General features: G+C 40.2%; 1 protein-coding gene across 1 annotated transcript in view; it reads left to right on the top strand.

Moving 5' to 3' along the window:
• CSMD3 (CUB and Sushi multiple domains 3) overlaps positions 1-21783 on the top strand; it is a 643537-nt gene that overhangs the window by 443604 nt on the left and 178150 nt on the right. Inside the window, exons 28-29 of the mRNA XM_063299980.1 lie at positions 10568-10759; positions 18567-18705. Of these exons, the coding sequence (XP_063156050.1) occupies positions 10568-10759; positions 18567-18705 (331 nt within the window). The remainder of the gene's footprint in view (positions 1-10567; positions 10760-18566; positions 18706-21783) is intronic.

Below are 21783 nucleotides of genomic sequence, written 5' to 3'. Positions count from 1 at the left end.
AAACATGGTTCCAACAAGGAGTCCCCTATTTAACTAAGATGCCCAAACCATGTTTTTTCTCTTATGAAAACTGTATGTTTTTGTTTGTACTTTTCAGAAAACCTTCTTCAAAGATAGCTTGTGAAGAAATAGTTGAAATATCAGAGGAAGAGAAGACATTTGAAAGTAGGAGAAAGCAGGTCAAATGAATATTTATGTTTACAGGATAATAGTCCTTTCCCAGCCTCAAATAAAGGCAGAGGGAAGGGTCAGATCTACAGCGAGGAATAAAGCTAAAGAGTAGCTTTTCAATTTAAGAACACTGCAGAAGAGAAAGTACTGAAGAGTATTGACAAACTTAAAAAAAAATATGAAAGTATATATTTAATGCTATCTATGCCAACCTTCCATCAAGATATTCTTGGCGTAGTGGGCATTGAAGCACAGCGGTTGTGCACACATATACACATACATACACTAATGCTTTGTTTTATATACAGACATATGTGTATATAAAATAAAGAATTATTTTATATTAAAGCAAGAGCAGTAAGACCAATGACTATATCTAGCAATGAACTAACAACGATGACAAATCCAACTTAACTAAAATGTGTTCATGGTTGGAGAAAACTTTTCAATGAAGCAGTTGATCAAATCCTTATTGGAAGGGAAGAGAATTCAGTAAGCAAGTGATTTTTGAAAAGGGTAACTCCACAAAAGGAGTCTAAAAAATGAGAAGGGTCACACCCAGCTCTTCAAAACAAACAGCATGAGGTTAATCATGAGGTGTCAGTGGAATGTGCACACTTTCTAGAAACAAGATTTACCACTTCTGTTATACATTAAATAACTGATGAATGAGTAGTACATGTTTATGCTTAATGTAGGAGACATAGTGAAAGTGAATGCTCCAGTAATGGCACATGAAATCTAAAAGAAAATTAAGAAGGCAGGTTCCTTAAACTTGAGTTCAGTTCCTTGTCATTTTCATATAGGCTTTTTGTTCTGTTTTGTTTTTGGCAACAGTATGGAAGTGGTCTTTCACTGACTTGTCTGTCTGTCTGTCTCTCGGTCTGTCTTTCTGTCTCTCTATCTAGCTGTCTCTTTTGTTTGACTGTCCAAGAGTTTTCTTATGGTCTCCCAGGAATTTCTTGATTTGGGATTTTTTTTATTCAAACACCAATTAGATCCAACCTTGTTTAGCTTTTCAGGATCAGTCAAGGTTAGCTAGATGGACAAGACATACTGTTTTTGTTGTTTATTCGTTCAGTCGCTTCTGACTTTTTGTGACTTCATGGACCAGCCCACGCCAGAGCTTCCTGTCGGTCGTCAACACCCCCAGCATCCCCAAGGATGAGTCCGTCACCTCTGGAATATCATCTATACATCTTGCCCTTGGTCAGCCCCTCTTCCTTTTGCCTTCCACTCTCCCTAGAATCAGCATCTTCTCCAGGGGGTCCTGTCTTCTCATTATGTGGCCAAAGTATTTCAGTTTTGTGTTTAATATCATTCCCTCAAGGGAGCAGTCTGGCTTTATTTCCTGGAGGATGGACTGGTTTGATCTTTTTGCAGTCCAAGGCACTCTCAGAATTTTCCTCCAACACCACAGTTCAAAAGCATCTATCTTCCTTCTCTCAGCCTTCTTTATGGTCCAGCTCTCATAGCCATACGTTACTATGGGGAACACCATTGCTTTAACCATGCAGACCTTTGTTGTCAGTGTGATGTCTCTGCTCTTAACTATTTTATCGAGATTTGTCATTGCTCTTCTCCCAAGGATTAAACATCTTCTGATTTCCTGACTGCATTCAGCATCTGCAGTAATCTTTGCACCTAGAAATACAAAGTCTTTCACTGCCTCTACATTTTCTCCCTCTATTTGCCAGTTATAAATCAAGCTGGTTGCCATAATCTTGGTTTTTTTCAGATGTAGCTGCAAGGCAACTTTTGCACTTTCTTGTTTCACCTTCATCATAAGGCTCCTCAGTTCCTCTTCACTTTCAGCCATCAAAGTGGTATCATCTGCATATCTGAGATTGTTAATGTTTCTTCCAGCGATTTTAACTCCAGCCTTGGATTCCTCAAGCCCAGCATGTTGCATGTTGTGTTCTGCATACAAGTGGAATAGGTAGGGTGAGAGTATACAGCCCTGCCATACTCCTTCCCAATCTTAAACCAGTCCGTTGTTCCATGGTCTGTTCTTACTGTTGCTACTTGGTCATTATACAGATTCTTCAGGAGGCAGACAAGATGACTTGGTATCCCCATACCACAAAACAAGACATACTGTAGATAGACCCTTTAAAATCAAGAAAGTCATTAAAATTAAATGAATTAACTGATTATTTATATACACACACACACATGTTTTGTGGTCCATCCAGACCTCAAAGGGGCAGGTGGCCCCTTCCAGGAGGTGTTGCCATGCCTCTAAGGCAGCTTTGACAGTAAAAGCCTCCTTCTCCCATATGTGCCATCTCCGTTCTGTCTCGGAGAACTTGCGGGAGAGGTACGTGCAGGACTTCAGCTGATCATTTAAATCCCGCTGAAGCAGAAATGCCCCGATCGAAAAATCGGAGGCATCGACTTGGACGACAAAAGGCTTGGTGGGGTCGGGGTGCTGGAGAACCGGTTCTGCTGTGAATAGGCTTTTGAGGTGGTCAAAAGCCCTTTGGCAGTCAGGAGTCCAGTTCAGAATCACTCCCGGGTTTCGTGCCTTATGCGTGTCGCCCAAGCCCTTTGTGCAGAGTAAATTGGTTAGGGGCAAAACAATTTCTGCTAGTCCCTTGATGAACCCCCTGTAAAAATTTGTAAATCTGAGGAAACTTTGTAATTGCCTCCTAGTGCATGGGCACTCCCATGCCAGGATGGCCTGGACTTTTCCAGGGTCCATTTCGATGCCCCTCTCAGAGATTCTGTAGCCCAGATAGTCTATCTGTGATTTCTGAAACTCGCACTTAGAGAGCTTGGCAAATAGCTCTGCTTTGTGGAGTTTCCTGAGCACTTGCTTAACCAGGCGCTCGTGCTCCTCTTCAGTTTCAGAGTATATCAACACATCGTCTAGGTAGACGAGTACCCCCTTGAACAAGTGGTCATGCAAGACCTCATTAATTAATTGCATAAATACCCCTGGTGCCCCTGCCAAACCGAACAGTAACACTTTGTATTGAAATGAACCCAGTGGGCAATTGAAAGCTGTCTTCCACTCGTCCCCCTCCCGTATACGTATGCGGAAATAGGCTTCTCGTAAGTCCAGTTAGGAAAATATTTTGCCCTTTGCCAGATGTGCCAGTATGTCCTTGATTAAGGGTAAAGGGTATTTGTTTGAAATGGAAGCCGCATTCAAACCGCGGCAGTCCATACAGAGACTTAATGACCCATCCTTTTTGTCTCTGAAGAGGACTGGGGCTCCAACTAGCGAGTTTGCGGGCTCGATGAAGCCTTGTGCTAAATTCTTGTCCACAAACTCCTGCAATGCTGCCAGTTCCTTCTGGGTCATGGCATAAATTTTGGGCTTTGGCAAGGGTGTGTTGGGGACCAGTTCTATGGCACAGTCTGTTTTTCTGTGGGGTGGGAGTTTGTCTGCTTCTTTCTCCCCGAACACATCTGCAAACTCTGTGTACCTGTCTGGCAAGCCTTCCAGTGCCGCCGCCTCCAGGTGTGTTGTTGTAGACGCCGTCCTCCCCACCGCAGCACGGGGAACTCGATCTCCTGTAGGTGCTTGATAGAAGCTGTCTGTGAAGGTGATTGTCCTGGTTTCCCAATTTATGTATGGGTTCCTTCAGACCAACCACGGGATACCCAGGATGATTAAGGGCTGGCCCACCAGTTCTATGACAAATTGCAGTCTCTCCCAGTGGCTGCCGAGTTGCAGTGCCACTTCGTCGGTGAATTGGGTGATCGGGCCCCCTCCCGCCGCTGAACCATACAATTGGGTAAACACTATGTGGTGCTGAAGTGGATAGCAGCAGAGCTTTAACTCGACCGCCAGTTCCGGGTGTATCAGACACCTGGAACAGCCCGAGTCGATTAGGGCCCAAACTTCGGTGGACTTCACCTTGGACTTTAGTTTCACCTTGACATAGAGTGTGGGACAGTTGGCACTCACCCAGATGTCGCTGCGCCCATTCTCCTCCTCCACCTGCCCTCTGGCACTTCTTCGGGCAGGTGGCTGGCATTTCCCGCCGGTTCATCTTCGTCGCTCTTCTCTTCTTCAATAGAGTAGGGTAGATCTTTTGCTGTGATCTCCCCACTGGCCTCTTTTTGGGTGCTGCGGGTGGTTTGCCCGGCAGTTTTCTTGGTCTGTCAACAGCCTTTGTTTTTGGGCAGGCTGCTGCTTTGTGGTCCTCTTTCCCGCATCAAAGGCACTGCCCCTTGGTGAACCGTCGCTCCCTCTCCTCTCTCCAGGTTTGGTGTACTGTTCTCACCAGTCCTACAGCGGTTCGGGGCCCTTTCGCCATCGCTGCTTATTGCGCCGTCCTTTTGGCTTGCAGGAAAGTCTCCTGGGCATTTTCCGCCTTCCCGGCCAGCTGTATCCACTCGATTAGAGTGTTTGGGTCGTCTCTGCATAATGCCTACCTCAGAACGTTCAAGTTCAGACCCTCTTTGAAGCATTCAATTAGGGTAGACTGCAACCAGTCCTGCACCTTTCCTGCCAGGGCTTGGAATTCCATGGCATAATCTGCCACAGATCTTTGTCTTTGGTTGATTCCCCTTAGGGATCTTTTTGCTCTCTCCTTCTCCAAGGGATCTCTGAAATGTAGATCCAGCGCCCAGAGAAACTCATCGGCATAATCGAGTTCCGGGGCATCTGCCTGGCATAGCTGGACATACCAGTCAGCCGCCCTTCCCTTGAGTTTGTTTGCTATGGCATTGATTTTGCCTTTTTCCGAACGGAAATATGGTCCGTATTCCTCCATGTAATTTTTTGTGTTCATTAGGAAGAATGATAGTGTGGCTGGGTCCCCATCGAACGTGACCCCGAGGTCTTTCACTCCCGCTCCCGGTGGGCTCCAAACCATGTCTGGTCATCTGGGCGTACCTTGGGCTGCTGGGGCTCTCTGGTCATGGTGTGGGGATTCCCTCAGCCAGGCTTCAGGCGGCGTTGCCTCCGTCTCGTGCCGACTCCAGCCTCTTCCCAGCTGTCGCGTCTCCAGGGTGGGGGAAGGTGACCTCCTGGCTGGTACTGCGCTGTGACCTCTGCCTGGTGCTGTCTCAGCTTCCTGCTATCTCTGTCCTCACCCCAGTTGTCACGCCTCAGGGATGGGAGGGGGGGTGATGAGCTTCTGGTGCCTGGCTCCGGCTCACCCCGTCCTTGGGATTCGCACTCGATCGAGAGTCTCAGGAGCAGCTGTTCGATCAACTGCAGCCTCGATTCCACGGTACTTAGCTGCTCATCTGTTTGGAAGCTGCCCTCAGTCCGTCCGCTCCGGCACCTTCCCTCAGCTCCTGCAGTCGTTGGGGACAGCTGGTCCTGCGGCTTCTTAGATGCCCCGAATGTTCCAGGCAGGGATCCCACCATCTCATCCAGGGTGACCCACTCACCCTGCGACTCTCTGGTGGCTTCGAGGGTCCTGCTCCTCCTGGTCTCCTCCTCCTCCGAGCTTGACCCCAAACCCTCCTGGACTTCGTGCCATCTGGGAGTAGGGTTCTTGCCGATTGCTCGTGCTTCAGAGTCCGGTGACCCATCGCTGGTCCTCAGGTAGCCACCTCTTCATGGGTTGAGTTTGTCCATCGCCAACTTGGGTCCCTCACAGATGAGATCTGGATTGGTGCTGTCGGAAAAAAAAAAAATTGACTCCTGTCTTTATGTGATGATTGCCTTGCTCCCAAAAAGACACAGACTCACTTAGATAGGGCTAAGGATTTCCGGTTTAATGAGAACAGAGTGCATACACGAAAAAGACAGGAGTGGGTACATGGCGTGCGGGGTATCCTGTAAATACCTGCGGTGCGGACCTGGCCCTTCTCCACCCCCCATTGTCCCACAGTCCAGATCCGGATTCTTGATGGGCAATCAGGGTGCGATACCGGGGTCTCGATGGGCGATCGGTAGGATTACAGCTTATCGCCTCTGTCTTCTTTCCGTGTCCGGCACAGTTGCGTCCCCCAGGGTAATGTAGAGATGCCTGGGAGATATGATAATGGCTTCTTTGGTCGGGGCAAAGGTATGCTTCCTTTGTCCTTTAATTGCATTTGTACCTGAGTGTTTAAAGGATTAGTATGATTCCTTCCTCCTTCCTTCCCATATCCAGAAAGGCATGTTCCCCGTTGTGATGCATGATTGCATTGCAACGGGGGACATGACAGTCTGTTCTTACTGTTGCTACTTGGTCATTATACAGATTCTTCAGGAGGCAGACAAGATGACTTGGTATCCCCATACCACAAAACAAGACATACTATAGATAGACCCTTTAAAATCAAGAAAGTCATTAAAATTAAATGAGTTAACTGATTATTTATACACACACACACACACACAAACACGACACAGACACAGACACATATCTTTATTTGTTAAAATATCACAAATATTTGAGGCTAGATCAACACAGAACATGAATTAATGGGACTAAGCAAAAGTTGTGTAGCTTGTATCTTAACATAACCAATATATTTCCTGAAAGAGGACTGTAAGAACTGTCAGCAAGATTGAACTGAATATATTTAAAATATTTGAACATATTTAAAGAGATTTGAATGTATATATTCAATTCAAGGTGTTGGTTATCACCTTTAAGGCCCTACATGGCACAGGTCCAGGTTACCTAAGGGACCGTCTCCTCCCCATCACATCAGCCCGTCCCACCTGGTCGTGCAGAGAGGGCACGCTACAGACCCTGTCTGTAAGAGAATTCCCTCTGGCGGGGTCCAGGAGGCGGGCCTTCTTTGCAATAGCACCTGCCCTTTGGAATATCCTTCCCCTGGAAGTGAGATTGGCTCCCTCCCTCCTGGACTTCAGGAAACAACTAAAGACCTGGTTCTGTAATTATACCTGAGGTGGGAGAGAGAGTAGTCCTTCCTGGGGATGGTTAGTTTCTTAGAAGGACCCTGCTCTGCTTGCAAATCACAGAGAACTTCCAGCCATTGGGGTTTTTATCACATTTATTATGTATTATAGTATTGTACAGTTTTATATTTTTCCTATTTATGTTTTATTGTAAACTGCCGAGAGTCCCTTTTGGGAGGTGGGCGGTGATAAATTTGATTGATTAATTAATCAATTAATTAATTAATACAGATAAAATATGTTTAAGATTCCTGAGGATTTATATATCTGCCACTTTAACAAAATAAAGTGAGAAATAATATATCTTTAATAGGCAAACTAATACTTTAATTAGTGTAAATTTTAAATTGTCTACTTAATAAAATAGCCTTAGAAGGGAGTTATATATTGCTAATTTGTGTAATTGGCCTTGAGGATAGGGTGATTGTGGAGCCTCCCCCCCCTTTTTTTTTTTTTTGCTTTAATCTTCTTTTGATTACTTTGCTTTTCTGGTCTGTTGTATCTTTTATATGCTTTTAATATACATTTTGGTTCGTAGTTGTAAGCCATTCAGAATGGGAATCAGGTGGCCTATAAATTAATGGGAATGGGATCAGATGGCCTATAAATTAAATAAGTAATTAAGTAAATAATAAGATGTGCTTATTTGAGATGAATCATAGAATATAGAGCAGGGTTTTTCAAACTTGGCAACTTTAGGATGTGTGGACTTCAACTCCCAAAACTCCCTAGCCAGCGTGATATAGAGTATGTAATACACAGTATCTGCATTTGTCTTTGAATCAGTCTTGACCTCTGTTGACTGTCTGAATCAATCCAAGCAGTTTTCTTGGCAGCACTTTCAGAAGTGGTTTGCCATTGCCTCCGTCTTCCTAGGGCTGGTTAAGAGTGACTGGCCCAAAGTTAGTCATGCCCAAGACTGGACTAGAGCTCATGGTCTCCCAATTTCTAAGCCAGTGCCTTTAACCACTACCCAAACTGGCCTCAGTAATACATGTGAATTGATTTATTGCATTTATACATACATACATACTCATGCCTAATAAAATACACAAATAATAAATTATGAAGGTAGAGAAATCTATAACAAGACAGATGAAAAGCAATCTCTGTTTAAATACTATAAGAGCAAATGAAAGATACTCACTCAGTTCTAAATTAATTAGATAATTCCTTCCTTGGACTATTACAGTAATGTTCAGTAAGCTCTGAGGAAGTTTTAATTATGTTAATATTCAAGGCAAGTTCTTGTTCTGGAAGGGAACAAAGTGATTTTTTGCAACCTTATCAGCTCTGAAGGCTCATGTTATGTCCGTTGTTCAGTGAGCCAGGTGAAGCAACATTAGGACAAACCACGTCTTCCTGCAGTGCAGGATTAGTACAGATATCCTTACAATAATGGAGAATGTGTTTTTAAAATAGCCTGCTGGTGGCTTGTGCTACAACTGCTGCTGCTGCTGTTGTTATCTATTCAATTGTGTCTGATTCTCAGAGACTACCAGGTCAACTCCCTGCAGTTTTCTTGGCAAGGGCTTTTGGAATTGGCTTGCTATTGGCTTCTTCCTAGGGCTGAGAGAAAGGGACTGGCCCATGGTCACCCAGCTGGCTTTATGCCTAAGGTGGGACTAGAACTCATGGTCTCCTGGTTTCTAACCTGGTTCCTTTATCTGAGGCTTTCAGTATCCTCATATATAGTGAAAGGAAAGGTTTGACATTTGTTTGTTTGCTAACTTTGGCATTTTCCTGTTAGACAAACAAACAAACAGGCCAACAACTGGCTGAAGGCTAAAACCTATTTTATGTCTATATTGGCAGATCCAAAAGGTGAGCATGCTGATTAAATTACTATATGCTTTCTTTTCATTTAATCTGGCAAGTTTTCTTTCAAGAGTAGAAATGATCCTGGCCATTTGTTTACAATTAAACACTTAATGGAATGCTACATTCAAACACTTTTATTTGGAGTAAATGTCACACTTCAGTTTCTGGATATTCACTTCTTGTTGCTGTTGGGATATTTTTATTATAACTAAGTAGTGTGCCTGTTCCATTGATATCAAATAGACTTCAATGAATTTAATTATTTTATACATCGCCAATGATGATATATGAACACTTTGTGGCAACCTCTGGTCAATCTGGTAAATATAGAAAAGCATAACATAATCTATTTCAATTGTATTATTTCATCTACTACTTCCCTGATTCTTTAGTAACTTGTCTGCAGTTAGCAAATCTGGTTCGATGATTTCTAGGCCATTGCATCCAAGCATTGAAGAGTGACATTGACAGTGCAGTCCTATTCTTACTTACTCAGAGATGTATCATACTTTGTTCAAAAATTAATGTCAATAAATTAGCAAAGAGTGATTACCTACCATGGGTATCCACAAAGGGTGAGGAAAGGCAAAATATGTCATGCACGTAATAACATTGTTCTGCAAATGACACAAGTGATGTAATTCACAATGGCATGCTTGGCTTCCTTTATATGGTGATGTCATAGTGCAGGTGACATCGTGATAGATGGCTGTGATGCCACACACCATAACTAAAACAGATGGTAGATAAAAGGAATAATTGAATAAAATAAGGAGGGCATAATCAAATAAGAAAGAATTACAGCAGCTTCAATAAGATGCTTTTAATGAGAGTCTTGGAAACTGCAAGCATTCTTTTATTAGCAAGTTCATTAAGGTGGTGTCTTTGAACATTTTGAACCTCTTCTTCCCAGGCTTTTTGCAATCCTGGACTGCTTTTTATTAAATAAGCTACTAACAACATCATTTCCTATCTGTTGGTTGCTTATTTCTAGTATTTATTTATTTATCATATTTCTTCCCTGCCCATCTTGTATTACAATGACTCTGGCTGGTTTACAAACAGCTAAAAATCAAAGATTAAAATATCATTAAAATAAATGCAATGTAAATATAAATATAAATACATAAATGTAAAAATGCAAGATATAAAATATACAGTCCAAGATAGTGAATAATGGTGTCATCACTGCCCCCATCAAGGTGCCAACCACCCCCATGACTGACTTCCCCCTCCCACCCCAGCCTCCCATTACTTTCCCAGCCTCCCCACAATAAATTACATATGTGAATCATATATGCCATGATAATTTCTTACAGGAAAAAAGATATTTAGGAATCTTAGGATGTGCTAATTACTTCTTCCAAAAATATAATCAAAGCTTTTGTTGATTTGGGACGCGGTGGCGCTGCGGGTTAAACCGCTGAGCTGCCGATTGGAAGGTCGGCGGTTCGAAACTGCGCGGCGGGGTGAGCTCCCGTTGCTCGTCCCAGCTTCTGCACACCAAGCAGTTCGAAAACATGCAAATGTGAGTAGATTAATTGGTACCGCTTCGGCGGGAAGGTAACGGCGTTCCGTGAGTCATGCTGGCCACATGACCCGGAAGTGTCCTATGGACAACGCCGGCTCCAAGGCTTTGAAACGGAGATGAGCACCGCCCCCTAGAGTCGGACACGACTGGACTTTACGTCAAGGGAAACCTTTACCTTTACCTTTGTTGATTTATTTCCTTCCCCTCTCTTTCTTTCCTAGGCTCTGTAGCTACAGCATGTCGAGATCCAGGAGTCCCCATGAACGGAACACGCAATGGGGATGGAAGAGAACCTGGGGACACAGTCCTATTTCAATGTGACCCTGGCTATGAGTTGCAAGGAGATGAGCGAATAACCTGCATTCAGGTAGAAAATCGGTACTTCTGGCAGCCCAACCCACCAGTCTGTATAGGTATGCAGAAACCTAAAGAAGACACAACTGCTTTTCTGACTCTGGAAACATGTAATAACCCTTATTATGTTGTCACAAAGCCAAAAGTCAGCAGGCAATCATTGGCAGCTTTGTATTAAACATAAATGGAAGGACATCCCACTTGGTTTCGGTAGGGCAATATTCTACCCTTAAAAAAAAAAAAAAGCAGCATCTTTGCAAGAGAAAGGGAGGAAAGGCAGGGCTTAAAACCTGCTCCCTAGAAGAAAGCTTAATGAATGCTGAACACAATTAGCTTCATTCATAAGATTCCCACGGGTTCAGTTACTACAGTTACATATACTTGAATGTAGTTGTTCTTCATCATTTTAACTTCTTTACCTCCTAAATAGGAGATTGCTTGAGTTCTGTGGGATAAAGAGTTCCTATCACCTAGGATGAATAGTGGGCATAATGGAAATGTTCTGACTGTATTGGATTGCTTTAATGCATTGTACTTCTTACAATGAAAAGTTGAAATACTTTTTTTTTTTCCCCCAAAATAAATGAACAAAACCTTCTGTCCCTCTGTCCTCCCTGGTTTTTCTTTGTGTTTGATCTGGCTTGGCAGATTTTTTGCCTATTTTTTTTTTCCAGCAAAATGATTGAATGACTTCATAGCATGTTTGTAGCTTATATTTGTATAGGGATTAGGGATGAGATCCAAAAACTAGAGGATGGCTCTTTCATATATGGCCTTCTGATGCCTCCCTCCCTTATACAGCTGAAGAAGTATATCCAGAAATTCTGGAGACCCTCTGAAACAGATGTTGATGACAGGGTGGGGAAATCCAGAGAATTATTGTCCTGGCTTTATGGTCAGGTCTCTTTATACCAAAGGGAGATTTTTAAAAATCTCTCTGTCTCTCTCTGTCTCTCTCTGTCATCCTTATTTATTATCTCTATAATCTACAGTATATCTATATCATCATCTATAACATCATCTATATCTATATCATAACCCTAATTTCATAATGTTCATTCTTGTTGAAATACTTTTCTTTCATTCTAAATTATTTTTTTCTAAATTCTACTTCATATATAGTTTCAATATTAAATTTGTTTGTACTAATAAAATTTACAGAAAATTGTTGGCTAAGTTTTAAACCAAATTTTATGACAATTATTTTTAATAATTGGAAGACAGATTGTTTTTGGATGTTGCAAAATGTTTAAAAGCTTTATTTTCTGTGAAGTTAAGAAAAATATAATAACCCAGATGTATATGTTGACATGTGTTTAAACAATATTGAACAAAGACCTTAATGATATGAAATACTAAACAAAAACTGCTAGGTTAGAACAACAAGAAGAAATCCATATAATAATTTAATTGCTGAAAATTAAAATGTTGGAGTGCTCAAGTGCTTCACAATGTTTTTAGTGCCCAGTTGCTTTTTATCTGCATCAGATGAATTTCACCATAGTTTCTCAGGATATGTTTACATTATGTTTTTAACTGTTAATTAAAAAGATTAATAAATTCTGAGATAATAATGAACACTTAATGAAATTGCGAAGTACAATAAAGAAAATCAAAGTGATGTAAAAGCAGAGGTAGGTTGTTTTATGTTGATTTTTTTTTTCTGAAATTGATCAGCAGAAATTGAGGCATCAATTATATAAACTTTGTGCCAAAGGAAAATTCATTTAAAATGCAAATTAACAAGTGATGTTATGGAATATATACTTGGAAGAGAAATAATTAAACGATGTGTCCTCCCAAGTGCTTATCATTATAAGTCTACAAATTTGTAGTTATATCCACAGTTAACAAAAATAACAGCAATAGGAGCAGCATGGAGGATAGACAATTTGGTCATTTCACATTCTAATTGCCATGCTTGTATGGTTGGGGAAAAGATCACCAGGCAAAGGACTTTCTTCCTATATTCTTGTCAACCACAGAATAAGCCAATTAATCTGCTAAGTCGTACTGTTGTACAAAAGGAAAAATACAGTTTACTCAGTCACTTATAGCAGCCAGAATCTGGAGGTAGGGTTTAGTAGAAGATCTATGTATTTGTCTGTCCAATTTATATGGCCTTCCATCTTTCCAAGAAACTCTAGGCAGTGAACAAAACAAAGACAGAGAATTTCATTCAATCAAAAAATCAACTAAACTTCATTAAGGGTCACAAAACCACTTGACACAGGCATTCATGCCCAAGCTCCCATGCTAACATCCAGTGCCTGGAGAGAAAGAGCCAGGTCTTCATGGCCTTGTGAAAGGCCAATAGGGTAGAGGCTGTTGATATTACAAGGGAAGGCTATTCTGCAGGGCAGTGTGGTAGATTCCAGCACTGCTGCTGGTTCCCAGGGAGGGAACATGTTCCAGACCGATAAGAGGCTTCGCAGCCCGGACTCTGTTGCTGGGAAGGTTAAGAGGTTCAAGGTAGCTCCGTCCTAGAGCCCTTCTAGGTTATTTCCCATAAGGTCAGTTGAGTAGCTTTAGTCTGGCAAGATTCTGTCTATATGGAGAGAACAATAAAGAATTACAGTCGGAGATATCAACTCAGCATGGTTCTTGGCCCGGTTCCTGACAGGCAGGCACTATAACACAGCAGGCATGCTTCTGGGGGCCTGCCAGATGACATTATTTTATCAGTGGTACCCAAACATGCCCACTATGCCAGATCTGGTGGGATAGACAGAAACCATTGGGAAGAGATGGTACAGCAAGTGACCTGGTGCCATGCCATGCAGGGCTTGTTCCAAAAACGGGTACTGTAAAGCAGCAATTTTCAAACTTTTTCAGGCCACAGAACCTGTTAATTTAACAAATAATACAAATTAAAATTCTGGAACCCCTGATCAAGTGGCAAAGTTGTAGGGGTAGAAAATTGGCTCTGTTTGAATGATTTTTTTTTTTTTTTTTGTCCCTTAGTCTTTCCTGGAACCATATCAGGTTCTTGTGGAATTCTAGGGTTCTGTGCAACACAGCTTGAAATACCCTGGATGTAGTAAAGATTTTTGTTGTTTGTTGTTTGAAAAACCCTGCTGTAAAGAGAAGTTGTGAGTTGATCAAAGTTAAAACAAAACATTTTTAAAAAAAAAAAATCAACAACAGAAAAAAATATGCCAGACTGACCCTGATTCAGACATTGCATTCAGCCAAAGTTGGTTTTAACCATGTAAATATAGTGGCCTGGTTCACACATAACAGTAAGCCAAAAATTATGATTTGCAAACCACAATAGTTGAGTTTATGCATTATGCTAATCCATATGATGGCTTAGTGTCAGGGTAGCCTTACTCCCAATAAGACACGGACTCACTTAGAGGGTCTAAGGATTTCCGGTTTATTGAAAGCACAATGCATACGGAGAAAAAAGACGGGAATGCGGGCGTGGTGGTGGGGTACCCCGTATATACCTGCGTGGCAGACCTTGCCCTCCTCCACCCCCATTGTCCCACAAGCTGGATCTGGATGGGCGATCTGAAGTGGTATGGATCTGTCGATGGGCGATTCGGGTGATCTCCGCTGGTCTCCTTTGTCTTCTCATTCTTGTCTGGTGCAGGTGCGTCCCCCGGGGTAATGTGTGGAAGTTCCCCCGATCTGTTAATGGTTCTTAGGTCCGGGCAGAGGTGTGCCTCTATTGTCCTGGTGATTGTTTTAGGCGTTTGTGTGCTTAAAGGCTAATGGTTATCCCTTCCTCCTTCCTGATAGGCATGTTCTCCGTTGTGATGCAGATATGCCTTGCAACGGGGAACATGACACTTAGTGTGGTGCACAAACTGCTCTGTTTTGTTCTGCTCTATTTAAATAGGAAGAATACACAGGAAATTTTATTTGGAAGTAAGATCTGTTTCACCCAGCAAAACTTACATGTACAACTCTGAAAGTTGCTTCTTCTTGCATAGGCTGTCAATCAACCTTGATCAAGTAGTTTTATATGGATTTATGAAAAATATCTCACCCCTTCTGGCCTCTTGATGCAACTAAGCTTCCAGAGCTAGTACAACTAGTTACCGTTACTAGTTTCTTCACTTTGCCAAAGCTTAATGGTAGGGTAAAGCTAAATATTGCTAATCATAAAACACATATTAATCTAAACCTCTGAATCCTATGCAGGGCAATTGATGTTAAGGAAAATAAAAGGAACAAAAGAGTGGTACCTTCAAGGGGATTCAACTGGAGGCAAAATGACCAAAGCAACATTACAGGTTCATGACATAAGCCCTTTTGTTTGAGCATTGTGATGTTGCACTCAGATACAAAAAGTGTGGAGCTTGCAGCACAATGCTGCAGTGCTGCTTTCCTCATTACAATAAAAAGCAAGCTGAGATCATGATAGCATAGCATTTTTGGGCTTTTTCTAAACTCACATTTTGCTCAACATATCCATAAAATGAATGTTTTTGTGCTAATTCCCATACAAAATGCCTTATCCTTACGAGTTTACATCAATCTTAAAATGGCTTGATTAGAATCATAATCATGGTGATTTAATTGCGGTTGACTTGTCATGTGAATTATATATATTATATGAGTTATTTGTTTTGATCACAAATCACTAGTGCACACTTTTTTGGTATGAATATCAGATACACTCCCATAATATCAATCTCTGTTAATGTTCAAAGGAGCACCATGCAGTAACTCCTCTTTTTATGTAGATTTCTTGAACAATCAGTAATTGTTCAAACACAGAAGGAAAAAGTCAAGCATTCTGCTGCCCTTTGCTGGTGGAACATTCACTGCAAATAAGAGACCCTGTAACCCAATGGCTATGTTACGTTACATTTAATTTGCAGTAGTAAAATAGTCAGTAACCTAGTAGATTAACTGGGTTTCATCTGACCTGCTTCTAATTAACCTAGATCCTGAGAACTTAATAGTATAAAATCTGTTTAAACATGGTTGCCATTCTAAGATGAACTTTCTGAACGGACTTCATGCTAGAGAGCGTCTCTCACTTTAGAGTTATGGTATGTTTTTGAAACTTTGAGCACCAGACCAGAGATATTTTACTCTGTGAACAGAAATTTAGGACATTAAGAGCATATTTTTTGCATATCTACTCAGAATTAAACGTTGTTTAGTTCAGATGTCCTTCCCAGTGAGTGTGCTTGGCTGTAATTGCTGAAGGCTGGAGTACATGGGCATCTGTTCCTAACCACAATTTATTTTATTTTATTTTATTTTATTTTATTTTATTTTATTTTATTTTATTTTATTTTATTTTATTTCATTTCATTTCATTTCATTTCATTTCATTTCATTTCATTTCATTTTATTTTATTTTATTTTATTTTATTTTATTTTATTTTATTTATTTTACTTTACTTTACTTTATTTTACTTTACATTTTAATTTAATTTAATTTAATTTAATTTAATTTAATTTAATTTAATTTAATTTAATTTAATTTAATTTAATTTAATTTAATTTAATTTATATAGCTGCCAATCTCAGACCAGTGACAATGACGCCAGCATGAAAAGATATGTGTCATGATGTCTCAATGCAAACTCCACTTATCATACCTGCATCACAATATTGTATACAAGTGTATATAGGTCTGAGCTTGCATCATGACAACACAATCCACATTTTGTCACTTGTAACCTTTCTGTCCATAAGAATGTTTGTGCTGTAGTCCATTATTATTATTATTATTATTATTAGCCTTTTTATTCAGAGAACACTCATGTCACTTATCAGTAAGTCCTACTGAACTCAATGAAGTTTATTTTAGACATGTAGCTGCTGGTTAAACCACTGAGCTGCTGAGCTTGCCGATCGGAAGGTCGGCGGTTTGAATCCGCGTGACGGGGTGAGCTCCCATTGCTAGTCCCAGCTCCTGCCAACCTAGCAGTTCGAAAACATGCAAATGTGAGTAGATTAATAGGTACCGCTTCGGCGGGCAGGTAACGGTGTTCCATGTAGTCATGCTGGCCACATGACCACGGAAGTGTCTACGGACAAACGCCGGCTCTTCGGCTTTGAAATGGAGATGAGCACCGCCCCCTAGAGTCGGACATGACTGGACTTGATGTCAAGGGAAACCTTTACCTTTACTATAAGATTATGCTTTTTTTTTTAAAAAAAAGGTTAAGGTCCTAAGATATAAATCAAGAGCTCAATGAGATCAGGCAAGTCATTGAATGCAGTAGTTTTAGTTTAACATATTCTGAAGCAAAGGACATAGTATTTGTTATTGTCTAACAAATGAGGCTTAGAGTCTAAAATGAAAGCTAGTTCAACAGTTCTACCCTTTTCCGTGCTGCTCCACATTAGTCCCCAAAGTCTCTGCTAATGGGTAAGGGAGGAGCCATAGATCATCATAAAAAGTATCAAACAATGAAAGATAAATGAAATCTGGAAAATTGAATGAGTAGTGCAATAGTGCCCCATTCAGTCTGGGTAGATTCTCCCATCTGACTCAAGAACCATTTTTGTGCATGTCTTGTTGTGAAGGTGCTATCTACAGAGAACACTTGGGTTCTAGGTGTTCTCTGAGCCTTCAGAGAATTTTTTGGGACTTCAAGAATGGCTCTGATAAACTTAGTTTGAAAAACTTCAAGAAAATTGAACTTGGTAAGTGCAGATTTGAGTACCTTAAAGAAGCTGAGGGATAGCCTTAGCCAAGAACATCTTATTGGCTGCAGAGGTATGATGTTTGCTTGATTGCTGTTTGGCTGAGGTATTTCTTATTATTTGATCTTGTTTATCTGGTGCTGTTTATCTGGGTATTGATTAATAGGTATATGATGAGGAAAGCTGCATTTGGAAAGCAGTGCCTAGGGAAGATCTGTTGCGTCAGTTGGCTTCTCTTTGGGCAGCAGTGTCTTCCTTTTGTAATTATAAATGAATATTTACATGAATCATATTACCATAAATGGGCTTCCCTCTGGCAGATCCACTGCAAAAACAAGCAAACAAAAATAATTTCAATTGTCTGAATTATTTATAGATCTGTTTACTTTTATAATTAACAAGAGGAACATAGAAAATAAAGCATATAGGGAACATAGGGAACAAAATCCAATGCTGAATAAAGACAAAAATATGTTGTTCAGATCAATTGAAACTACAAATTCTAGAGGTTGTAGATGGTAGTTTTATAAGAAAAAAATACGGTAGTGATACATTCTTCCTAAATATGCAATTTCATCTTAATTTTTTTGCTGTTAAATGCACTATTTTGTATCTTGTTCCTAAGGTGTATTTAGTTATATCCATCATTAAATGCCAGTCCTCTTTATGCAACTCGATTTTCACATGGTTTTTTTCAGAGTAGCACTTTCCATATAAAAGTTCAGGCAACAGAGAGATCCAGTTTGGTCTAGTGGTCAAGGCTCTGGGCTAGAAACCAGGAGACTATGAGTTCTAGTCCTGCCTTAGGCATGAAAGCCAGCTGGGTGACTTTGGGCCAGTCCCTCTCTCTCAGCCCAGCTCACCTCACAGGATTGTTGTTGTAGAGAAAGTAGGAGGAGGAAGGAGCATTAAGTATGTTCCCCATCTGAGTTATTTATAAAATAATAATAATAAAGGCAGGATAAAAAAAAAAAATCTAATAAAAATAAATGTAGCTCAAAACCTTAAATGTATTCTTAACAGGTGTCTCCCTTCCTGTTTCTTTGAGCAGAATGCTTCCTAATTTAGAGGTACTGAAAAATAGCATTAAATAGCATTAGAAGAATAAATTAGTATATGTTCTTTGTACAACCCAAAGGTAATATTTTTAACTTTGCTTATTGTTTGTTCTTCATACTGGTTTAAAATATAATGGAATAATGAGGCAATTCACTTACTTGCCTTTTTTGTTTAATTCATTCACAGCACCTTGTGGAGGCAATCTGACGGGCTCATCGGGTTTTATTCTTTCGCCAAACTTCCCACATCCTTATCCCCACAGCAGAGACTGTGACTGGACTATTACTGTTAACACTGACTATGTAATATCATTAGCATTTATCAGGTAAGCAGCTGCTTGGTCAAATTTTAATGGTATACTTATTCAAGGTCTCTTGAGTTTTCTGTTTTTGTTTTTGTTTTGCTAACCCAGTTAAGACAACTGTTTTCCAAACCCAGGCACTTCTAGCTTCCAAAGTAACACATTTGGTGGGGTTGTCAGAAAAAAAATATTTCAGTTCTTATGAGATACAGGTATTGAGATGTTTGATAGGAAAATTAAAAAAAAGGACTATATGTTAATACTCAGTACACTTTAATACTTGGAAAACTGTGCTATTTTCCTATTTAATTTCTATCCTGTTTGTCTGTCAAATATAGTCAGCAAGGCAGCCTAGAAAATGCATTAACAGCAATAAATCTAAGCTGCAAAATTAAGAGCTTTTCTGCTGTTCTTTATATTCTGGTATGAATATTTATTGTTTCATCAATACTAAATATCTATAAGCAAAGCAAAAATGAATGGCCTAGAACACAAGCAGATCAGCTGGGAAAAAGTATTTGTTTTATTTATTTGTTTACTTAAACATTATTCCGCTGCTTATTATATTTCTTGGATGCCCTTTAGTTTAAATTCCCTGAGCAATATCCAATTAAAAGAATAAGGCAATACAATTAATGTGCCCAGAAATAGTGCAAGGAATGAATTATGCCAATCAATAAAAGCTAGCCAAGCCATAAAATAAGAATCGAACAGCTATTATGAGGATGTTAGGTGTCTTGGGAGGTGGGGAAAGTCTTTATGCAAATACTGACTCTTGGTGACTTGCTTATTTAGAGAATTTAGGATGTTCTACATCTGGGAAACTACTTGCAAATGCATTCTTTTTGTTTTATTTTGTTGTTTTTCTGTCAGTACCAAAGACTTGGGTAAATTAGTTATGACCTTTAAAGCCCTACATGGCATGGGGCCAGGGTACCTGAGGGACCACCTCATCCCCTTAATATTGACCCGTCCCACCCAGTCATGCAGAGAGGGCATGCTGTGAACCCCGCCGGTAAGGGAATTCCACTTGGTGGGGTCCAGGAGGCGGGCCTTCTCTGCAGTGGCACCTGCCCTCTGGAATATTCTGCCCCTGGAGGTAAGGCAGGCCCCTTTGCTCCTGGCCTTCCAGAAGAACTTGAAAACCTGGTTCTGCCACCTCGCCTGGGGTGGAGAGGCAACAGCTCTTCTTGGGGGTGGCTAGCACCATAGATCTCTCCCCACCAAATAAGAGCTTTGCCCCTTGGGTTTGGAATCTATTTTATTCTTATTTATTGGTTCATATATTGTAATTTATACTTTATGATTTTAACTCTGATTTTATTGTAAACTGCCCAGAGTCCCCCTCTCTTGGGGGAGATGGGTGGTAATAGAAATTTGAAAAATAAATAAAATAAATAAATTTGAAGGATTTAGGTCTAAGAGTGTTAGAAGGGTGGCAATAGGCACTCATTTATTTTCCAGAAGTTCCATAATTGTAATATGAATTTAGACGATACCTATACTGTATGCCTGTTAAGCCTTTCAAGGTCTAGCACATAGAGAAATGTATCTAATGAAGGGTAGCTCAACAAAGGAACCAGTTATGAAGAGACGTGGTGAGTTCCCCTTCACTGAAACTGAATGCATTTAAAATAGATTCCTGCACTGAGTCAGGGGCTGGTCTTGATGCCCTCATTGGCTCCTTCCAGGTCTATGGATCTATGTGTTCTGTGTTTTCCATTAAGAGGCAAGTTTAAAGAGTAAATGAATCAAGTTGAATGTCCCTTTTACTATAATATTGACATAATGAATATAGTTTTCCCGGCTTCTCAGAAATTATAGTGCTAGCTGATAATTTTTAAAGAAGAACATAGCATAAAAAAGAATCATAGTGGTGGGGGCAGGGGGAGCTATGTATATAATAAATAAAGTAAAATCAATCACCCAATTGATCAGTCAGTGCTATCCTTCCCTGTGGAAGACAAACCAGGTTTAAATTACTACTAAATGGCATCAGGATTAAGAGAGCTTTTTGTTTGTTTGTTTTTTTAAGAGTTTTGCTTGGTAAAATTATCCCTTCTCTTTTATATTAATTAGTTTTTGTTTAGGGATAGGTTTGTTTGTAAAATAGATGTGAAATGGAATGACCAAAGATATATTCACCATTTGTAGTCATAGGAGTGAATCGTGGCAACACATGTAGATACCAGGGAAATCTTCTTCGCTTGTTTTCTTGTATAGTGCACCTCCCGATAGTGTGAATACAGAGCCTGTGCCCCTGGTTCTGCCTCTTGTATTATAATCTTAGTTTCATCCTGCCAGTATTCATCTGTTTCTACAGAAAATACAGTTGAGCAACTGTTGGTGCATAGAGGCTATTTGAGACAAACACCAGGTTGCATATTGTATGACGTGAGAAGCTGCTTGTGTTTGTTCCTTGCAGACAATGATGTAGGAAATAGGTACCATGGCACCATTAAACTATCCAGTGCATGAGTAACAGGTGAATAGGATGGAAGCAATATGAATCATGCTGAGAATGAACACATTTATAATGTTACATAATCCAGCCCATAAAGGTTTAATGCTGACAATCTGTATCTCTGGCTCCTAAACTAAAGTAGGTTTACAGTTTTTGGAAGAGATGAATGGATGAGATTAAAGGGAAATGTCATTGTCAGATTAAGAATCCATTTTATAAGCACATATTTACATAATAGCAAGACTTAGGTGAACAGTGGTATCTTAGTTACTAAATGTTGTTTCTTCAAATTTTCAAACACAGTCCAGGATCTAACATAGTTGGAGATTAAACAAAGCAAATCTATTAACCATAAAGTCTTTTCTGACCTGCAAAGGATAAAATAGATGGAATATTTTTGAAAGAAAAAAGCCAACAAAAAGGTTCACAGCAAATCTTAGAACAGAGGAGATACGGAACGATGATCTGTAAAAGATGCTCAGAAATACATTAATTTGTAAGAAAGAAAGAAAACATAATAATCATGTTTTATATTACTATGTGCCACTTTAAATACTGCTTTGCTCTCCAAAAATCCAAACAAGAACAAAAACAATCATATATATATATATATATATACACACACGCATACATACATA

The sequence above is a fragment of the Candoia aspera genome, chromosome 3 (genome assembly GCF_035149785.1).
Source record: "Candoia aspera isolate rCanAsp1 chromosome 3, rCanAsp1.hap2, whole genome shotgun sequence".
NCBI classification, from domain to species: domain Eukaryota; kingdom Metazoa; phylum Chordata; class Lepidosauria; order Squamata; family Boidae; genus Candoia; species Candoia aspera.
This window is presented reverse-complemented; position numbering and strand designations above follow the sequence as displayed.